General features: G+C 42.7%; 1 protein-coding gene across 4 annotated transcripts in view; it reads left to right on the top strand.

The window, feature by feature from the left end:
- The window catches only part of LOC146691602 (MAM domain-containing glycosylphosphatidylinositol anchor protein 2), a 201,098-nt gene extending 190,608 nt beyond the window's left edge, over nucleotides 1–10,490 (top strand). For all 4 annotated transcript variants that reach the window (XM_085431486.1, XM_085431484.1, XM_085431483.1 and 1 more), the window contains 3 exons: nucleotides 303–433; nucleotides 933–1,029; nucleotides 3,481–10,490. In XM_085431486.1, coding sequence (XP_085287612.1) covers nucleotides 303–433; nucleotides 933–1,029; nucleotides 3,481–3,569 — 317 coding nt within the window. In that variant the 3' untranslated portion in view covers nucleotides 3,570–10,490. The remainder of the gene's footprint in view (nucleotides 1–302; nucleotides 434–932; nucleotides 1,030–3,480) is intronic.
- The last annotated feature ends 10,529 nt before the right edge of the window (nucleotides 10,491–21,019 follow it).

The raw sequence follows: 21,019 nt of genomic DNA, 5'->3' as shown, positions 1-21,019 counted from the left end.
GATTCACCCTCCACTTGCACACCCTAATTGTCCCCTCACATGGATTTCATGTACTGCTGAGAGGTGGCTACAATCGACCAGTTACCTTAATTTCTAATGACCTACTTAAATTAAATAATAGTGAGTTGTCATTTGGGGCATAATATAGAGGAAGTAGTTTAAATGTAGGACAAAAGGAGTTAGCACTATAAAATGAAAACATATAATGATTATTAAGTCGTAATTCCAAGATATGAATACTTTCTTTTGAGCCATTAGAAAATGTTTTGGCAACAGTCCAACTGTCTCTCTCCTCAATGCAGGAACGCTAAATGCATTCCTAAAGCAAAAGGGTCAAACGGCTTCAGAAGGCCTCGTGTGGTCGCTAAGTGGCAATCAAGGTGACCGCTGGAAGCAGGCCAAAGTAAGCATCCACCCAACATCGTCTTTCCAGGTGAGCCTAAAAAACTTTCATTCAATATGCAGTAGCGTTTCCCTCGGTGCCCTCTATTTTCTTCTTTGCCTGTGTTTGTGTGGTATTGGTTTCCCTGGGGGCTAAACACTGATGTAGCTGTGAGAAGTAGCCGGCATTCCCACAAAATGTCTGGTATGACGCTCATTTCCATCAGGAAGCCTGAACTTTGTGAGTGGATGATGGAAAGCTGCAGAACTTCCATCATTTTTACAGCTTTAGTTGTAAAATAGGTAACTTTAGTTGCAGCTTCCAACAGTCTTGGTTTTAAATTTTGTGACATTATAAGCAAATACTTGCCACCTGCTGTTGTGTTTTTTAAGGGTTTTTTTCCCAGGTGTAATTTAGCTAAATTACACTGTGCACTGACTCAGTCTTTATCTTACTGCAGTTCAAATTTCCCTTTTTTTCCTGTTCTTTATTTTTGTTGGTTTTTTGGTCTCTCAAGATTCAATATAATGACTTGTGCTACTCTCTGTAGGTCGTACTTCAAGGGATTCGGGGACCAGGCATTGAAGGAGACATTGCTATTGATGATATCACGCTGGAGGAAGGGGAGTGTCGAGACCCGCCGCCCAGTGAGTAGCACCACGCATCCGCCTCCTCCATCCTCTCCTCTGTCCCTCTTATCTAAGTCCCAGGTACTCTCTCTCTACCTCACCGGACAAGGTTCAGATTTATGAGAGAGGATCTAATCTTAGACAGCTGGCAGCATAAAACGACCATCTCATGGGGAAAGCATGGTTGCCATGGCAACAGGGTGTGTAATCACATGAATGATAGCCGCGCTGGCTGAGTGGAGTACTGTAATTGCGCTGCTGGAACAAACAGAAGGTAAAAAACAGAAAACAGGACACGGAAAATGGCCTGCAATTGACAGGGCATTATTGGTTGGCAGACAAATACAGTTTCCTTGATTTAATTCCCGTTATTTATTCTGCAGGAATTATTTCCAAAAGCCGTTCAGACTTAGACATCTCTTTAACATGCCATAAATGAATCAAGATAATCTGTTTTCATTTTTCACGTCCGTGGTGGAAAATAACTGCCCATCTAACGGCAATCAGAGACAGTGATCTCGGTCCGCAAGATGCATTGTTTTTGTTGCTGCGAGTTTGTTATTGTATAGGTTATTTTTCATTTGGGTGCATTATGGTTCAAAGCGACAGCATTAATTCATTTTGGAAGTAAAGGAGTAGTCGCCCGGGCTGAGGACAGAGTAATGTTATGAATTATGCAATTCAATCTCACGCAATGAATCTTACATGATTCGGCGTGATGTGAGAGGGGGAAACTGAGCAAGATGTCGTGAGGAATGATGAGAGATGACTTCTGACTGATTTTCCAGCTCAGAAAGAAAAATGCTACATTGTGTCTGTTTTAGGATTTGTTCAAAGAAGTTAGTAGCAAACATATGGGAGAAAACGTATATTTGCTTTCTTGCACAGCAGGAGATCCAGCTTTACCATTTATCCAGCTATTGTGGGCAGGGTGTTCTGGAGCCACCCAGCTTACTTTAGGAAAGACATGGGATACACCTGTGATAGTACTGAATCCCTCACAGTCATCTTCATTTGTGGTTAGGAGTTTACATACACATGAATGTAATTTTAATTTGGGGCTTTTAATTTGGGGCTTCTTGTCCCTTGCCACGTTGCACCTCGACCAAACACTTTTAGAAGCCATCAACAAGCTTCTGGTATAATTCTGCTTGGATATTTGACCACCTATTTTAGCATAATTAGTAGAGTTCATTTAAATTAGTTGGTTTGTGGGCACAGACCTCGCTTTTAAGCATAGTCCTCAAATTTTGACTAGTGTTGAGGTCGGGGTTTTGGAAAGGCTATTTCAGAAGCTTAATGGGCCCTTTCCAAACAACTGCGCATAATCAGTTTGAACAATTATACATAAGTACAAGACCCAAAGTGTGACTCTGAGATGATAGGAAATTGGTTAGGATGTTAACGAACAACCCAGGAACCACCAATGCTCAAGCCCGCCATGAAGTGGAAACTGCACTAAGTTGATAAAATAATAAACTACCTCCAAATGGTCCTAAACACATATCAAAATTGGTTTTGGAATGGATAAAGCAGGCTAACATTAAACTTCTTGAATGTAGATTATGCTTAAAAGCCAGGACTGTGCCAGGAAACCACACAATTTAAAAGGATCTTGCAAATCCCGCCAAGAAGAACGCTCAGATATCCAACCAGAATCACGCTGGAAGCTTGTTGCTGTCTAATGAAGTGTCTCACCAAAGTGCAAATTGCTAGTCCAAAGTGGTGGTCTACGTATGTGTATATATAATTTGGACCCTGTGTAGATTAGAGAAAATTCAAAATCATTTAAAACTTGTGCATCCAGTTCTTGTTTTTCAGTAATTAAAGATGTATGCTGTCTAATCATTTTAAAGAAATCATTAAAAGCCCATAATTACCATGACATTCATCCCCATGGTGAGTGTATTTAAACTTCTGACCTCAGCTGTATGTAGTGAATTTAATATCACCATTTAACCTAAAGCCCAGAACAGAAACAGAACAAAAACATCGCACAAACACAATGCTGAGCACTGCAGCCTCATGCACAGATGTTAGATAAGAGCATTAATTTGACTTTTACGTCTGCACACCGAATCTTCAGATCTTTAAGCTGAACTGACCAATTGTTGTGGTTACCAAGCAACTCATTAGCTTTAAGCAGCAGAGCTCTTTGCTGGTAACAGCCCATTATTTACTAGTTAAAAGCTCATTAAAAGATAGTGAAAGCCACAGGGATAATCATGATGTTATAGCTCTTTCATGACTGCTGAGTTAGTAATATTTCTGTATGCATAGTCTTGTATTTGGCTAAATGGAAGAGCTTTAGTATTCAACACACTCAACATATTTCTGAAGTGAATCAGCATGCTACAGATGGATAAAGCCATATTAAATAGTATGAGTAATAAAATCAGTATTCCCTTCACCACTTATCTTCCCATGTTTGTATTGAAATGTTTGCTTATTTCTCCCCCCCCCATTTAGATCTCAGCGCCAAGGCTCTGTCCACATCCTGCCATATATGGCTGCTATGTGTCACCTTGGTGCTGACCCTCCTGGAAGGTCAAAGGTGACCCATTTCTCCATCATCTCAGAGGCGAATATTCAGAGCCGCCGTCTGTGAGCTGTACCCTCAACATCCAATCACCAAAGATTCATGCATCCTGAAAGCAGCGGGGTCCCCCCATGGACTGCAGACCACAGAAAGGCCGCAGTTATTAAATGAGCAAGAGAGAAAAAATAAGTGATTAAAAAGTTACACAAAAAGTAAATAAAGAAGATGCGCTACATTTTTTTTAAAGAGACCTCTTTTACAGAAAAACACCCGCTGACGCAGAACTCTGGACGTCTTTACGAGCACAAAGGCAGGTCGGCGACGAATGAGCCCGGACCGGCGGAGGAGATCACAAGCATCGTGGGAGGGTAGTTTGTAAAGCACAAGAACCATTTCATGAGGCGCCGGAAAGCTTCCTTCGACGACGGAAGGAAATACAGACACTGCTGACTTTTTGAATATGAAGTAACATTTCCCTGCTTATCAATACATTCAATCAGACCTTTCTCTGTGTATCTTTATCTCCATTTTCTTGCACCAGATGCCAATCCCCGACACTTGTTTTTCACTTTAGCCCAGCCTCGTGTCATTCTTTGGCATTTCTTTATCTGCTCGGTGCTGTACTGTAGAAAAACAAGGACTCCGACAACATTTAGTTCTGTCTGCTTACTCCCCTGTAGCTGCCTACGTATCTTTTAACACTGTGCTCACGAGTCCAAGTGGCCAACTGACGGTATGGTGGCAGAACAATAAGAGCAGAAGGCTCAGCAGAGGTGTAGACAGGTGGACTGGAAGGCAGAGAGACGTTCGAGCTTAAAAATGAGAAGGAGACAAAGCAGAGGAGGGAGAGGAAAAACAGGCAGAGAGTAGAGGAAGGTCCGGTTAGCGAGGCCCCACTCGAATATTCAGTCAGCGGTCTGCCTGTGGAACAGAAGCCACTTTACTTTCTGCCATGAAACAAAGTGCCTTCAGATTACAAACCGAATCGTGAGCCTGGGTGTTAATCGACATCAAACAAGTCTCTGTTCATGTTTCCTCTGATGGGCTATTTTCTACATGTTTCTTTTGCCCCACAAGTGCTGATGGGAGGGCAAGGCGCGTTCAAGATCGAGAGAGGGGGTTGTGCCGCGTCCGGATTTTACTCCCGACGGAGCAGTCGCCCGCGAGTATCAGCGCGCGTTTTTGTGTGTGCATGCACTTAAGCCTATGCCTATGCACAGTTTCATGTGAGGGCAGCCAACCAGGCAGTGCTGGCAGACCCTGAGCACAGGTTTGGAAACAATTTGGATTACGAAAAAGAAAAAAGAGTGGCAACGGTCAAAGTGAGGCTCTGGATCCTTTTTTGTTATTTCCTTGTTTGTTCTGTTTTTGTGGGGGGGAGGTTTTGGGGGGGGTTGTCTTGTGCAGGAAAACAGTTTAAGATCATAGAGGAGGATAAAGACACTTCACCGAATGACTACCCCACTCTCCATTCCCACAGTTCTCCTCCCCTGCGGGCAAGATTTTTTTTTAACAAAACAAAAGAACAACTGCTGAATAAAACATTGCGTTGTACAGGGAGGAGAGCAGGAACTTTGGGACTGCAGGCGCTTCATTAGGGTGACACGCCTCACCCCTATCCTCCACCATTTCTATGGAACAATACGAGAATAAAAGATAATAATGACCATAATAATAGTCATGATATTTTATTACTCTAGCGAGAATGTTTCTCTGCTTTTACACAAACTGTGAAGATTGACTGTGGAAGATCTACCTGAGACCATAACCTTAACCAGCGGGGTTTTTAAAAAAAAAAACATGTATTGTAAAAAAGAGAAAATAAGAAAATGAAAAATTCCGTTCATTGTTGGTTATGACAAACGTTTTTGAGGACTTGTGTCTTGTTTCTTATTTTATTTATTTTCATTTTTTTCTGTTAAAGATGACTTAACTTCCTTTTACTTCTTGTTGTCTCCCTTTGCATTTGCTGAAATATCAAAGCTGGTGGAAGCAAAAGAAGCAAACCAATTTGGTAAATGTATAACTTGTAAATGTTAAAGAAGCTCTATTCAAAGGTTTATGATATATGTTTATGTTGGAGTACAGGAAGCACAACATACAGTTCAGCATATTAAAATCCATTTTATATTTCTCTCGCACATATGTGACCTACTCCCACAAATTCAGGCTTTTCCGCTCTCTGCAACAAAACTGAAAATTGAACTTTGTTTTGGGGTTTTTTAAAAAACTCGGTATCTTCTTATTTAAAGTGCAACCACAGCATTAAAGAACAAAAAAGGAAACCCGGCGGAGAAAGCAAATTAACTGGGTAAAGGTTCATTTTGGTGTTGTGGTTCACTATATGTAGCCTCTTCAGTGGAAGCCTGGGTTAGTCAGAGTGGGTAGTGTACATGCGTGAGCATCAAGCTGTGTACAATAGGTGTGATAAGAAACTGATACATGTAAAGAAGATAAATATGCTAATCAAAACAGAGCAGAATGATGAGCATTTCAGGGCATCTTAACAATATTGTTACAATCTGTGTGATGTTACTACAGAGATCACAGATAATATCTGCTCTCCATTCCTGTTTTCTTTGTTTTCTTCTTCTTCTTCTTGTTTTTTTTTTTTTAATCTCAGACATTTTCATTTCAAGGTTTAGGATCACACTGAATGTAAATGGAGTTCTTGGGAGTTCTTTACTAGGTGTATTGTCTTACTAAAACATATGTTTTCTGTGTGCTTTTGATGATGAGAACTTTCAGACTTTTATAGGTTGTTTTGGACACATCAAGAACATCAAGTATGTCTGACTTTGACACAGACTTTGACAGTTTCCAAATAATATAATTTCAGATACAATCTCCATTAGCTAGTTGCTATATCCTCCGGTGATATAGTAGGTAATGACAAGTGCCAAAGTGCCCCGTTCAAGTCGTCACTGTTATTAAGTATGGATATGAGTTCAAGATGTGCTGGTGACTGTTCCTTTTACATCCTGGAGTACCTGGTCGATTCACAGTGAGAACAAAAGCTCAGCAAATGAGAAGAATACGATATACTGACAGATTACTCAAAGGTTTAAAGGAACAATTTGGCATTTTGGGAAACAGGCTTGCAGAGTGTGACCTAATAAGGGAAATCAGGTAAGCTGGATCTGTGCACGGGTAACTAAAGCAATCAACCAGCACCTCTGAAGTTCATCATGGCATATCATGTTTCCGTAATTGCTAAAAAAATCATGTTAAAACAATGAGTCGAAACAACAGGAAGTCATTGGCCATCAAAGCTCCCAAATAGGCCAACCCATCACTGTAAGACCACCAACTGTTGTATTTAGACTTAGCATTAAACAAGAGATTTAATGAGGTAATTAGCAAGCTGAAGTGCTGGCAGTCATGTTTTGTAATCTTTGGATAGAGCCAGCCATTGTGCTCTGCTAACTGGCTGGTGCTCTGTTCATAGTAAATGAAAAAAAAATTTAATCTCCTCTGGTCAAAAAATGTTTTTGGTTTTTTTTGTTTTCCTCCTAAAATGTCAAATTATTGCTTTAAAATAACAACCAAAAGTATGCAAAACTCCTGTTTATCTTCTTTGTGTATATTAGATTTACGAGTGGCAGACCTCATTTCTGTTTTTGTTTCATGGTGCATTATATATATAAATATATTTCATTTTTTATGCATATTGGGTACATTCATGCAAATTAAAAAAATTCACTCGGGTTGAGAAAAGGCTGGCGAATAGTGGCGGAAATTATACTGCCAAAAGGATCATTGTTTATTTCCATGCTCTCGCAGTTCTCGCTGTGCCTTTGATTTCCATTTCTGTGCAGACACACACACCCTTTGTGCGTGTGTCTGCCCTTTGAGGGACGTAAGGCTAGTGAGTAGCTCACACTCAGCTGTGCTCTCTTCCTTGATAAAAGTCCTCCAAGTACAATTGAGGGGGGGGGATTAACTGTTTTGAACATGTAAACAGTGTTGTGTGACACTTTCTTAGTGTAGAGTGTTTACCGACTTTATTTTGATGATAAGAAGTGTCTGTGTTGGCAGAAGGTGTGAAGTATTCTTAAAGGAAGAAGGGGAAATGAGTTGTTTCAAGATTAGTTTAGGTGCTGCAGCTTAACGTGACTGCATTTGCCAAGTGTTTTGTTATTTATCGCTGTATCCGGACCCATGACATTAGCTGTTTGTTCCAGCTGTTTTATTAGTTGCGGTATTAGTGCCATATGTTTTTAAGTGACTTTTGTCATAAACCTTTTTTTGTAGCATGATGTGCAATAATTGGAATACCATAGGTACTGCAATATAATAAAAGTCAAAAATCATGCAATACTTAAGCATACCACATGCCGGAAGTGATGCTTGCTATATTTATTGTCTGCTCAATAGTTATATCCTACATTACAGGTAAGCCCTTATAACCCGATTCATCTCCCTCTGTGTGCAGCAGCAGCTGCTTAATCCTACATTGGTGCATTTTTATGAAAAACGTGCAGTTAATTTTCTATCTTTACTCCCCTTTTCTCTAAATAGTCATTTTCACGTTCCTCTCACTGAAACATAGTTTCACTCCAAGGTCCTTTTTTGAAGCTTGGGTGTTATGTGGGGGTTTTTTTGTTTGTTTTTTGATTGCGTTATGTTTTCCTTTCAGTATGCGGCAATCAAACCCACTAGAAAACAGCCTCGGAGTTGGAGGCTCAGAGCTGAAGTACTAAAGCCTGCAGTCATGATAAATATGGCTCGTTACCAATAAGGTGTTTGGCCCGGCTGTAATGCATTGCATTACGTCGTGTTGGTCACAGCATACATTAGAAATTGCCTCTCTTTTTTTTAACTTTTGTAACACTAGTAAAATAAGCATCACAAGTCAGTTTTTATTGCATGGAAAAGGCAATAAACATTTGGTTGTTGGGAGAGGAGAGCAGGCTGCAGTGCATCTTACAGAGATGCTGTTTGTTGTCTTAGACTGCAGTTTCACCCTCCTCCCTGATTAGATGACACGTTTGGTTTGCCTTGTGTAACAAAAATTATACGTACCGGTCTTTCATTCAACTGGACAGTCAATGACCTAATGTCAGCTGGGGTGGTGTCTCGCAGTATTAAGAAAGCAAAGTTTTCAATGCTGTTCTATCTTGAGTTCTTACAAAGAAAATCATTTATGCATTGATGAATACATGAATGAATAATGCAGTTGTGCATGAATGTACCCAGTAAGCATTAATACCACTGAAATGGAGGTACTGTAGCATTTAAGGTTGTGGTCTGTCACAGATTGTGCAGGCCACAGATTGAACACAATTGCTGGCAATATGTTAAAACAATTTCTCAGTTCTTTGCTAAATTTGATTAAAGTTTATCCATGTGAATAGAACCATGACTCGTTGCTATGTGACAATATGTGATTTATAACAAAGAATTGCCTTAATTCCCAGAAAGTGCATACCTCGCAATATACTACTTGTGCGAAAAGATCCTAGGTTAAAGAATGGAGTCCTGTTCAGTTATGCAGCTAAACTAGTTTCCAACTCTCATTTGATCCCAAAGTTTCTTTTTTAAATATTTTAGACATTCGCGTATAATTTTTAATTTTGCCTTCTAAATTGTGGCTATAAACGCCTAGAAAATTGTTAATCTTCCAAGTTCCAAGTTCAACTTTATTGTCACTTCAACCATATACAGTTTAAAAATACACAGTGAGGCGAAACAACGTTCCTCCAGGAACCAAGGTGCTACAAGACAAGTTAGTGCAAAAAAAAAAAATAATATATAATATATCTAGTAATAATATTGTGCAAAAGAGCATTTACAAGCATCTTACCTTGTAGTTAACCACTTATCACCTGGTGCTTTGAGGGTTTCTAAAAGGAACAGTGCCAACATTTCTCTCTGAGTGGAAATGTTCTCATTTTCTGTTCAACCTAAGAAGGGCTTTGTCACATCGTGCCATTCATTGTGCTATTAGCTCCCCTAAAGAAAAACAATTATTCAGTTGCACTAGCACGATATAATTGCAGCTGTTAGCCCTAATTATCACTATACACACAACCCTGCTTTCTTGGTACTGATTCAGCAAAGAGAATGGGTGCCAATGGGGGGGGTTGGTACTGCAGTAAGGCTCAACCAGTACTGGCAAAATTGGCAGACGCAGAGGTTTTTTGGCATTCAGATAAATATTAGTTTAACAGACTCAAAGAGGAGCTAAATGTCCGTCACCTTAAACTTGAAACGTACTACCCAGTTTTCTGTGTGTGTATTTTTTTATAGTAAAATGTCTACCTTACTGCAGTAGCTTCCATGCTGTCTGATTTTGGCAGTCATGAGTGATTTCTCAACAGCAGCCTCGCTAAATAACTGGACAAGGCAGACACATTTCAAAGATTTCATTTTACTCTTACAGGAAAGAAGCGGGATGTCACTATTTGATGGCACGGCTCCTCAGTGTGTCAACGTTACCAGCGGGAAAGCTGCCACCTTTTGGCACCAACTTTCCCCTTTATTGGAGTGAATCGGGCTGCCTGTCGATGGCTTTCCTCTCCTTTCCGTTCTGATCAGAAATCACAAACCAAGCTGAAGCAAAGCACTCGCAGGCTCTGGTTATTTACCATCGGTGAAGCTGACTGCATGCAGGTGACAAAATGAAGACGTTTGCCAGCACTGAAAGCCACCCCCACCCCCAACTTCATTCTTGGAAAGACCCCGGGAAATAATGAAATTTGATGCTGTAATATCAAGGTTGTTGAGAAGGCTGTGTTCCAGTGATGTTATTTATCTTGTTCTGTGCCAACACCCTGTAATGATGACCTGTCACTCTTCTCTGTTTTGTGCTCTATATTTATATATGATCAGGCTTCTTTTACTTTTTTTCCTCCACTGTATTTCTTTGGATTTATCATCCTTTTTTTTTTGTGCCATACCTGCAACTAATGAAAAAATAAAGACAAGGAATATTTTATGTGCTTTGTGAGAATTTACAAGACAAGGATATAATGACGAGGAACAGAATGTGCTGTGTTATGTGCTGAATGCTTTAACACAAATCCTCTTGTTCCCGTGTCTAGTCAGTACTCGACACTCCTGTCCCTATAGTTTTTCAAAGAGAAAGCCAAGTTATTCCCACAGTGACCACCTGTCTCCCACTCAAAGGACTTTCAACAAAAGCTTTTGTGTTGTGCAAATTGTTCCTTTGACAGTACTTCCCAGTTTGTGGTTCTTCTGTGCTTGTTTTCCTCTCACAGTTGAGAGCATGCAAGTTGATTGTGGCGAGAAAAGGACATCTGAAGGAAAGACAGAGGCGTAACAATGGTGTGGGGGGGGGGACTTGAAAGTCATCCAAAGTTTAGTCAGCAGGGGCCTCCTGAGCGAGGAAAGCTTATAGAGTGGCAGCCTGAGCAGAAGCTGCTGTATTGAACGCAGACTGGAATGACTTTGAAATACTGAAGAGAAAAACAACAAAACTTTTTTTTATTGTAACACTGTGTGGAATTCAAAAGTTTCCTATTAACACAGGTAACAAACCTCTTCCCCAATAGTATCTACTGGGCTGAACTCATCTAGCTTTTAGGGTTTCCACTCAGTGATAATACCTGTTACCAGTAGGGATGGGTACCGGTATCCGGTGCCATGATGGCACCGGTTCTGACATAAACGGTAGTAACCAGACCAGAAAGCAGCGCACATTTCGGTGCTTCATTTCAGTGCTTTTTTTTTCCTGAGATGTGATACACTTTAGATTCTAGCCAATCATTTTACATTTCCGAGGATAGTAGGCAGGCCCAGGTGTGCAAAGGAGGTAACACCTCAAATCCGATGAAACACATGGCGACGCATAGCGTTTTTTTAAAAGCCGAGAAATGCACCGTATTTGATAGACTGCTGTGAGACCTCACACTGAGCACATCTACTGCAGGTGTGGTGCCTGTTATCGGGCCCGGAGTTAGCAACATCCCCCCAAAACCCGAAGAGAAGAGTCCTGGCCCCTAGCCCTGCCAGTGTAGCAGAAATGATGACGGATGACGATGGCAGCAGCAGCTGTTCTTCTCTGCGTGAGTAGCTTAATGTTGTTTGTGTGTAATTTACGTTGAGTAGGCTAACCACGTTATTACATTAAAGCATATAAGGTGAACTAGCAAACACCGTCGTAGTTACATGCGGCTGTCTTCTTGTTTGATGGCAGATACTCCCTTCACCCTGGCCAAAAAGGCTGAAATGACCAAAGAAAAACTGGGAAACAGCTAAACATGAGAGGTTTTTGGACAAAGTTGGGTTTTTTTCCATTGTTTAAGCACTGCTTCCAGCCAAGAGTGATACCATATATGCCCTATAGCTGCAGAAAAGGCTAACATTGTTATCTTTTCACAAAAAAACAACTGAACATGAGAGGTTTTTGGACAAATTTTGTGTTCTCCATTCTTTAAGCACCGGTTTGAGCACCGTTTAAGCACCGGCACCGTTTCAAACGTACCGGTTTGGTACTGTCCATCCATCCATTTTTCATCCGCTTTGTCCGGGGCCGGGTCGCGGGGGCAGCAGCCTAAGCAAAGAGGCCCAGACCTCCCTCTCCCCAGCCACCTCCTCCAGCTTATCCGGGGGAATACCAAGGTGTTCCCAGGCCAGCCGAGAGATATAATCTCTCCAGCGTGTCCTGGGTCTGCCCCGGGGCCTCCTCCCGGTGGGACATGCCTGGAACACCTCACCCAGGAGGCGCCCAGGGGGCATCCTTGTCAGATGCCCGAACCACCTCAGCTGGCTCCTTTCGATGTGGAGCAGCAGCTGCTCTACTCTGAGCCCCTCCCGGATGGCCGAACTTCTCACCCTATCTCTAAGGGAGAGGCCAGCCACCCTTCGGAGGAAGCTCATTTCTGCCGCTTGTATCCGCGATCTCGTTCTTTCGGTCACTACCCACAGCTCGTGGCCATAGGTGAGGGTAGGGACGTAGATCGACCGGTAAATTGAGAGCTTCGCTTTTACACTCAGCTCCCTCTTCACCACGACGGACCGGTGCAGCGTCCGCATTACTGCAGCTGCAGCCCCAATCCGTCTGTCGACCTCCGGCTCCCTTCTCCCATCACTCGCGAACAAGACCCCGAGATACTTGAACTCCTCCACTTGGGGCAGGAACTCATCCCCGACCCGGAGTGGGCACTCCACCCTTTTCCGGTTGAGAACCATGGCCTCAGATTTGGAGGTGCTGATCCTCATTCCCGCTGCTTCACACTCGGCTGCGAACCCCTCCAGTGCGAGCTGGAGGCCCTCACCCGATGAAGCCAACAGAACCACATCATCTGCAAAAATCAGAGATGAGATTCTGAGGCCACCAAAGCGAAAGCCCTCCGCCACTTGGCTGCGCCTAGAAATCCTGTCCTGTAAAAATTATGAACAGAACCGGAGACAAAGGGCAGCCCTGGCGGAGCCCATCACCCACCGGGAACGAGTCCGACTTATTGCCGGCAATGCGAACCAAGCTCTTGCAACGGTTGTATAGGGATCGAATGGCCCGTAGCAATGGGCCAGACACCCCATATTCCCGCAACACCTCCCACAGGACACCCCGAGGGACACGGTCGAATGCCTTCTCCAAGTCCACAAAACACATGTAGACTGGTTGGGCAAACTCCCATGCACCCTCAAGTATCCTGGAGAGGATAAAGAGCTGGTCCAGTGTTCCGCGACCAGGACGAAAACCGCATTGTTCCTCCTGTATCCGAGGTTCGACTAACGGACGAACTCTCCTTTCCAGCACCCTGGCATAGACTTTCCCAGGGAGGCTGAGGAGTGTGATCCCCCTGTAGTTGGAACACACCCTCCGGTCCCCTTTCTTGAAGATGGGGACCACCACCCCGGTCTGCCAGTCCACAGGTACTGCCCCTGATCTCCACGCAACATTGCAGAGGCGTGTCAACCAGGACAGCCCTACAACGTCCAGAGCCTTCAGGAACTCGGGGCGGACCTCATCAACACCAGGGGCTCTGCCACCAAGGAGTTGTTTAACTGCCTCAGTGACCTCGCTCCCGGAAATTGGCGGGTCATTCCCCTCATCCCCAGACTCTGCTTCCTCCTCGGAAGACGTGTCAGTGGGATTAAGGAGGTCCTCGAAGTATTCCTTCCACCGCCTGACAATTTTCTCAGTCGACGTCAGCAGCGCTCCGCCAGCACTATTCACAGTGCAGGTAGAGCACCGCTTTCCCCTCCTGAGACGTCTGACGGTTTGCCAGAATCTCTTCGAGGCAGCCCGAAAGTCTTTTTCCATGGCCTCTCCGAACTCCTCCCACACCCGAGTTTTTGCTTCAGCCACTGCCCGAGCCGCATTCCGCTTGGCCTGTCGATACCTGTCGGCTGCCTCCGGAGTCCCACAGGCTAACCAAGCCCGATAGGACTCCTTTTTCAGCCTGGTGGCTCCCTTCACCTCTGGTGTCCACCATTTGGTTCGGGGATTACCACCACGGCAGGCACCAACCACCTTGCGGCCGCAGCTCAATGCAGCAGCTTCGGCAATGGAGACGCTGAACATGGTCCATTCGGACTCAATGTCCCTAGTCTCCCTCGGAATGCTGTTGAAGCTCTGCCGGAGGTGTGCGTTGAAGATCTCGCGGACTGGGGCCTCTGCTAGACGTTCCCAGCACACCCTCACTACGCGTTTAGGTGCACCAGGTCTGTCCAGCGTCTTCCCCCGCCACCTGATCCAACTCACCACCAGGTGGTGATCAGTTGACAGCTCAGCCCCTCTCTTTACCCGAGTGTCCAGAACATATGGTCGCAGGTCTGCTGATACGATTACAAAATCGATCATCGACCTACGGCCTAGAGCATCCTGGTGCCACGTGCACTTATGGACACTCTTATGTTCAAACAGGGTGTTCGTTATGGCCAAACTGTGATTAGCACAGAAGTCCAATAACAGAGCACCGCTCGGGTTCAGATCAGGGAGGCCGTTCCTCCCAATCACGCCCCTCCAGGTCTCGCTGTCGTTACCCACTGTTCATTTTCTGTTATATGAATATTTGTTTGTCTTTTAGAAATGTTTTTTGTATTTTGTACGGTTTGGTACTGGTATCGGATAAAACCTAAACGATACCCATCTCTAGTTACCAGGTATTTTTTTAGTACCTACTCAGCCTGGGCTCCAGCTGAGCCGACAGACATCCAGTTTGTTGAGCTGATGTCAACAGACTGGATGCCACTGATTGGCCAGAGAGTGATGTCACTGGATGGGTCATGAGAGCGACTCCTTCATAAGTATTTCCACTCTTTGTTGTGATGAGTGTTGGACTCAAAAAAGTAATCTATCTCATGTGACATTTAGTATTTAGGTATCAATACAAAGCCAAGAACACAAAGCAAAGATGAAAATAGAGGTTGCAGTCTGAGTGCTCACCTCTTTGAAGTTCAGGGTTTGACTGCTGGGCTGGGGTCAGCATCCATTCAGCTTGAATAACACTCTGGCTTCTTGACTAGCTTAGTGTTAGCATGATGTCTGTGCAGAGGCTTGAAAAGAGCCAAAGTTCTGGATACAGCATAACGCAGTTTTATCTGTTCAGGATGCAGTTTGCACTTTACCTTCGCGCTCTCATCCTTTTTGTGCAATAAAAAATAAAAGTACTGTCCACATCCACACTGGAGACTGTGCCGGTATTTTCAGCTGATTGATCGTTGACCCAGTTCTTTGATGGTCCGGAGTGGCATGGACCTCTTTAAGTACGTTATAAGTACATCATACAGACACACTCACACTCGGCATTTTTTTAATTTTGTTATCCAGGTGGGGTTTTTTTCATACAGGTGCAGCAGATGGCAACACATCCTGTCCTTTTGGGTGGGGGGGGGGATTTGCACTTGCAAATGGAAGTGCAAGTGCAAATAGATCAATAGGCAATGGATCAATAGGCAAGCAGACTACTGAGAACTGGTTCTCTACAATCCCTACTTGTGATGGAAAACGAACAAAACCAAACAGGGTCAGGTCAAGCCGAGTTGGGGCTAGTAGCAAAGAGGCAATTAGTTTCATATTCCTCTTCCTCTCACCAACAGGTGACTTTGGTGTGTCACGACAATGTGGCCAAAAAAAGATTGTGAAGTACGTTGTATGCCACAGAGGCAGCACTTTGGTCGCTGCCATATTGGGGGGTTTTGGAGTCAAATGTTTGAATGCAGAGTTATCAAGTAAACAGGCTAGGCTAGCAAATAAAATTAGGATTTTCAGTGATCAAACCTGGAGCACAGACTTCTTAGATGGTCTTTTAGTGCAAACAACCACACAGAAAGTTATGTATTTTTTACTTAGTAATACTCGAAAAAACACGAACATCACAGATTGTTCTAGAGGTCCAATTTAGTAAATAAAATTAGCAGAGATGGGATTACAAAGACCAAAAAGAATGTTATTTAATCATGACTAGGCTGTAGACATGGTGAGCTGTAAAGTTGGGCTGTTGGATTAATTCACTGCTGAATCGGCCACTAAAGAAGCCTCAGAGGTTACCAGGTAATAACTGTTTCCAGGTTAAGCTAATCATGCTGGATTAGCTTAATAGACTTCATTCTACATTTGCATAAGCATAATATCAATATGCATAAAATGTAGTGTACCTTAGCCAGAGGTGTGGACTCGAGTCACATGACTTGGACTCGAGTCAGACTCGAGTCATTAATTTTATGACTTTAGACTTGACTTGAAAAAATGTTCTAAGACTTGTGACTTGACTTGGACTTTTACACCAATGACTTGGGACTTGAATTGGACTTGAACCGGTTTACTTGAAAAGACTTGATATTTTACCCCAAATATAAAATGGCCTGGATTGCAGCCATTCAAAGATCAAATATAACGTCCTAGAACACTCCAGCTCACAGGTTAGTCTGCTCCAAGCATTTACACGAAGGTCAGTGTTTTTTAGTAGTTAATACGTCATTTTCATAACATAATTAGTGATAGGTTACAAGCAAGTCTGGCGCTGAACAGAAATTGTCGCGCTATGCTCCTTTATTTATTGTGCATAAATAGTGAATTGTCCTGACACAATATTGCGTTTCGCTTCTGTTATTATGGTACATTGACAAAAACATATACTTTTATTCACAGGATAAAACAGGTTTTTTGTATCACTAATTGCCCAGTACGATTACAGCATACAATATTATTGTCACTGCTACATTTCTGTAACTCGTACCAGAAATTATTTCCACTACTAATTAATTACCGTTGAGCTCAAAGGTCCTATTAATAAACGGTTAAGGAATGTGTATTTATGACGACAATTTGTGAGACTGGTAAACTTATGATACGTACGATGGTCTTTCGTTCTACACGGTGCATTTCAAGGTCCTGTACCCATCCGTCGGTAAACTGTACCTGGGCTTGTTGCAGTGACCTGAAGTTACTAAACTTCATGAGTGTGTGCACTCACTCCAAGAACCGTATGATTATAAATATGCATATAAATATGCTACGATGAGATAGCTGACTTCATCTAACTAGCAAATGTTTTCCAGGCTACGTTGGTGATACAGTTTTTTTTAATGTGTATGATATTTTTGTCATGCAATTTTAAAGCCGATCCTACAACCGCATCCAAGAATAACATGCAGCTTATCTCAGAACTGTCGGTGAAAATTATTCTTGGAGCTAGGTTTAATTGAGCTGCATTTTAAAGAGGTGCAATTTCACAATTTGTGTATATTTTCTAAGTTCACTATTTTGTCATGTGTTGAGAAAAACACAGATTTTAAAATTACATGGTCTAATATTTACATTTAGCATAACTGCAACATTTTTTTTTCTTTTTTTTTTTTTTTAAAGACTCGAAAGGACTTGAAATTCAAAGTTTCAGACTTGTGACTTGACTCGGACTTTTACACCAGTGACTTGAGACTCGACTCTGACTTGCCTGACATTACTTGAGACTTGACTTGAGACTTGAGGATAAAGACTTGAGACTTACTTGAGACTTGCAAAACAATGACTTGGTCCCACCTCTGACCTTAGCCATACCAAATCTCTGAATGTTGCAGCAGAAATCAAGACGTTTTTCCAGTCTTCCACTAATTTTGGTAAGCCCATGTGAATTTTACCCTCACGTTCTTGTTGACAGGAGTGGCACTTGGTGTGGTCTTCTGCTGCTATAGGTCAGGCTCAGTGTGACGTAGGTTCAGGGAAGCTCTTCTGTATACCTTGGATGTAAAACATAGATATTTGATTTACTATTGACAGCTCAAAGAAGTCTGACCGCTGTCCTTTGGCCTCTCACATCAACAAGGTATTTTCATCTCCAGTCTCTTTTTTGGCCATTCTCTTTCAGCCCTAAAGATGTCTGTGTGGATAAATCCCACATCTGACCTCTCACCCATGCCACCGTCAAAGTCACCTAAATCATCTGTCTTCTTATGCTTGGTTTGAACTTCAGCAGAACATCTTCACCATGTCCACAGACCTAAACGCATTGGGATGCTGACACGGGATCAGTTGATTAGATATTTCCATTAACAAGCAGATGACCAGCTGTACTTAATAAAGTGACACGGCACTCATTTTAAAAGGTCAGTTAAAGACCAAGCAGCAAATTACTTCTTCCGCACAAAGAGGCCTTGCTGTAGGAGCAATATCAGGAATGGAGTCACTGTGTCATGTACCTGAAAGACATTTTTTCCCCTGAGGGAAGGAACTGTATTGTTTCCCACACTCTGACCCTGGGGAGAAAGGATCTTTTTATATTATTTTATGAGATGCAGATTTCACTGTGAGTCTTCAGCCTCAAGGATTTCTGGGGACTGCCCAGCAATTTAGACAATGGCACAACTCTACATATTTGTGTAGGATTTGTGGCATACTGTACTTGTATGCACCACCCCACACGACAAAACAGTAAGTTGTCTTTCCCATGTGGCAACTGGTGTGTGAATTTCTAGGCGTATTATGGGCAATCTGAAAAGCATCTCTTACCTTGATTTTCATGTTTGTTTTGCTCTGAATTGCAGCATGAGTGATGATGTAAGCCTCTTTACAGATATCCAAGAGGTGATCTCTTTTAGTTTATGCAGATTTATGGAGGGGAAAAAAACATCAACACCGCATTACTGTTTGTTGCATTACACAGACAATTACCGTGAATGGAATGGCTGGTGGTGAGTGGAGCGCATTTATTCAAAAGGTTGTTGAGCACAAAATCCAAACGTTTTTGGGGTATTTTCCCCCCAAACAAGGTGCTAAAAGCAATTTTACAGTGTTTTAAAAGCACTCTAAGTTTGCTTGTGGCCTTTATGATCTCTTTTCCATCCAGGTACCCTTTGTGAAGCGTGACAAACCTCCTTTTTGTCCAGATAATAAGTTACTCCTATAAAAAATTCAGATTGTTTCTGCTGCTGATAACCCCTGGTAGCATTTGGCCTTTAAAATCCAAAGCACTTTCAATTACCCTGCTGCATGTCCCATTTGTCCACTCCCTTATCGTCTCCCTCTTCTGTTTCAGCCAGCCAGAGGTTGCCCTGTAGAGCCACATTTGAATGCGCACCTGGTATCTCAGCCACTGAACAATGCCATTTTACATTACATTCTATTCCCTTTTCTCCTTGCCATGCACCACAACAGCATTTTGTTTACAGGACCACCACTGCTTTCTGGACGGATGGGAAAATGTCATGGAATGCTAATGGTCTGCTAATTCTCCTCTGACAGGCCTCCCCATGTCAGTCAAACAATATCTATTCAGCTGTGCCAGCGCTGTCAAAGTCATTCAGGCAAACGTGCGGGTGAGCACATCTGTGACCGGCGCGGTGTTGACACATTATCAATAAGAAGCACACCTTGTTTACAGTAGTCGCCATCAACATATGGCGTGCCTGTGCTTATTCGTGGTCAGCCGAGATGATTAAAGTTGCACGTTTGCGGGAATAAGAACAGGATAATGATTACAGGCCTAAGAGAGCCACACTGTTGTGATTTGATTAGATTTCATTTAATATTACCGAGACACTCTCGGTGCATCTTTTCCCGAGATAATAAGCAAAAGTTATTGATCTTAAAATTCACACACAAACAAAATCATTTGAAAACACTATAACCACCCAACAGCACGACAGAAGCAGAGCAAACACTCCATGAGGCATCGCTTTGTTGTTTTCGCTCTCACCTGCATCTCAAAAACAAAGATATCATAGTCATTAGTAATTATGCGATTAGCAATTCTTCCATAATGAGCAGCGATTTGCCTCTCCGCACACATATGAGCACCCCTCACTCAACTCGTGGCTTTGAGACATCTCCTTGTCCTCTCATGGATGTTGCATGAATTAATCCCTCTCATGTGCTGCCATCTGAGCCGTGCTGATGCAAAACTTCAGGTTGAATAATTTATCTGTCTGCCCTTTGGAAGCCGGCGTTCGCACCGGGTGCCACCGCACATAACTAGGAGTTCCCATCACAGACCTGAGCCCGCTGGCATTCACTCAGACATCTGTGTGGTGTGATAAGAGCGCACATCACGGGAGGAAGACATCAGATCTTTTTTTGAATTGTGGCCACTAGATAGAAAGACAAAAGACAACCAAACACTGCCTAAGCAGAACAGCAGTCACCTTTTCCACATGCCGCCGCTGCCGCTGCTCTTTTGCTTCGGCTTTATATGGCTTACCTCTGCCTTTCTGCAGTCCTGGCTCCTGCTTTGCACCACTTCATTGTTTCAGCCTCATCCTTCCAAGCGATTAACCAGTAGATGAGAAGATTCCGAACCTCTGGTTAATCTTAGCTCACTTTGTTCCTAATTCAATTATGATGGGAGTGAGTGTCACCCTATAACAGAGCTGATATATTTGTTGCATTACATTACTGTCTCATATATGGATTACCTCACCGGGTGGTTTTGCGTGCGATTTCCTCGTGGGTACGGCATGACCTGCTTCCACAGAGCTGGAAGTTTCTCAGAGTTGCTGAGCACTTTTCTTTAACTAATATTTAACAAACAAAAAAAGTTAACTCATTCTCATTTCTGTGTTGTTGATTCTAGTGCGTCCATTTAAATGAGACATCTGATTCTGCTTCTAAGAGTAAATATTCCCTTCAGCACTTGTTAGCAGCTCACTTGCTTTGTCATTTCCTTGGCTATCAGTGTATAGTTTCCTAGCTAAGGCAAAGTAAAGCATAAGAACAAAGACAATACCACTCTTCAATTCCCACATCACGTCCATCATGTTCACAGTATTTATTTATTTATTTATTTTTTACCCTAGATCATTTTTCAAAGAGCTAATTGACAAAAAGTGATTTAATAAGCTTTGTTTACTGGTAGGCTATGGGTATAATGCTTATGAGCTAGCCAGATAATGATTACTGCTCCTGTGCATATCAAGTAGGTGATTCATTTGCTCAATATGAATTGTGTGTTTATCCAAGCAGCGTGTCGGTTGTGAGGAAACAGGCTTTTCATTCCTGTTAAAGTTGCTGATCCAGATCAGAAGAGCGTAAATCTTCTCCCGTATGTCTTCGTGCCAAAGAGA

This window comes from Copadichromis virginalis, linkage group LG15 (assembly GCF_057382275.1).
Source record: "Copadichromis virginalis isolate Kocher_CV1m ecotype Utaka linkage group LG15, C_Virginalis_male_GT1.1, whole genome shotgun sequence".
NCBI lineage: Eukaryota > Metazoa > Chordata > Actinopteri > Cichliformes > Cichlidae > Copadichromis > Copadichromis virginalis.
Note: the sequence above shows the minus strand (reverse complement) of the source record. Positions and strands in the feature narration are given on the sequence as shown.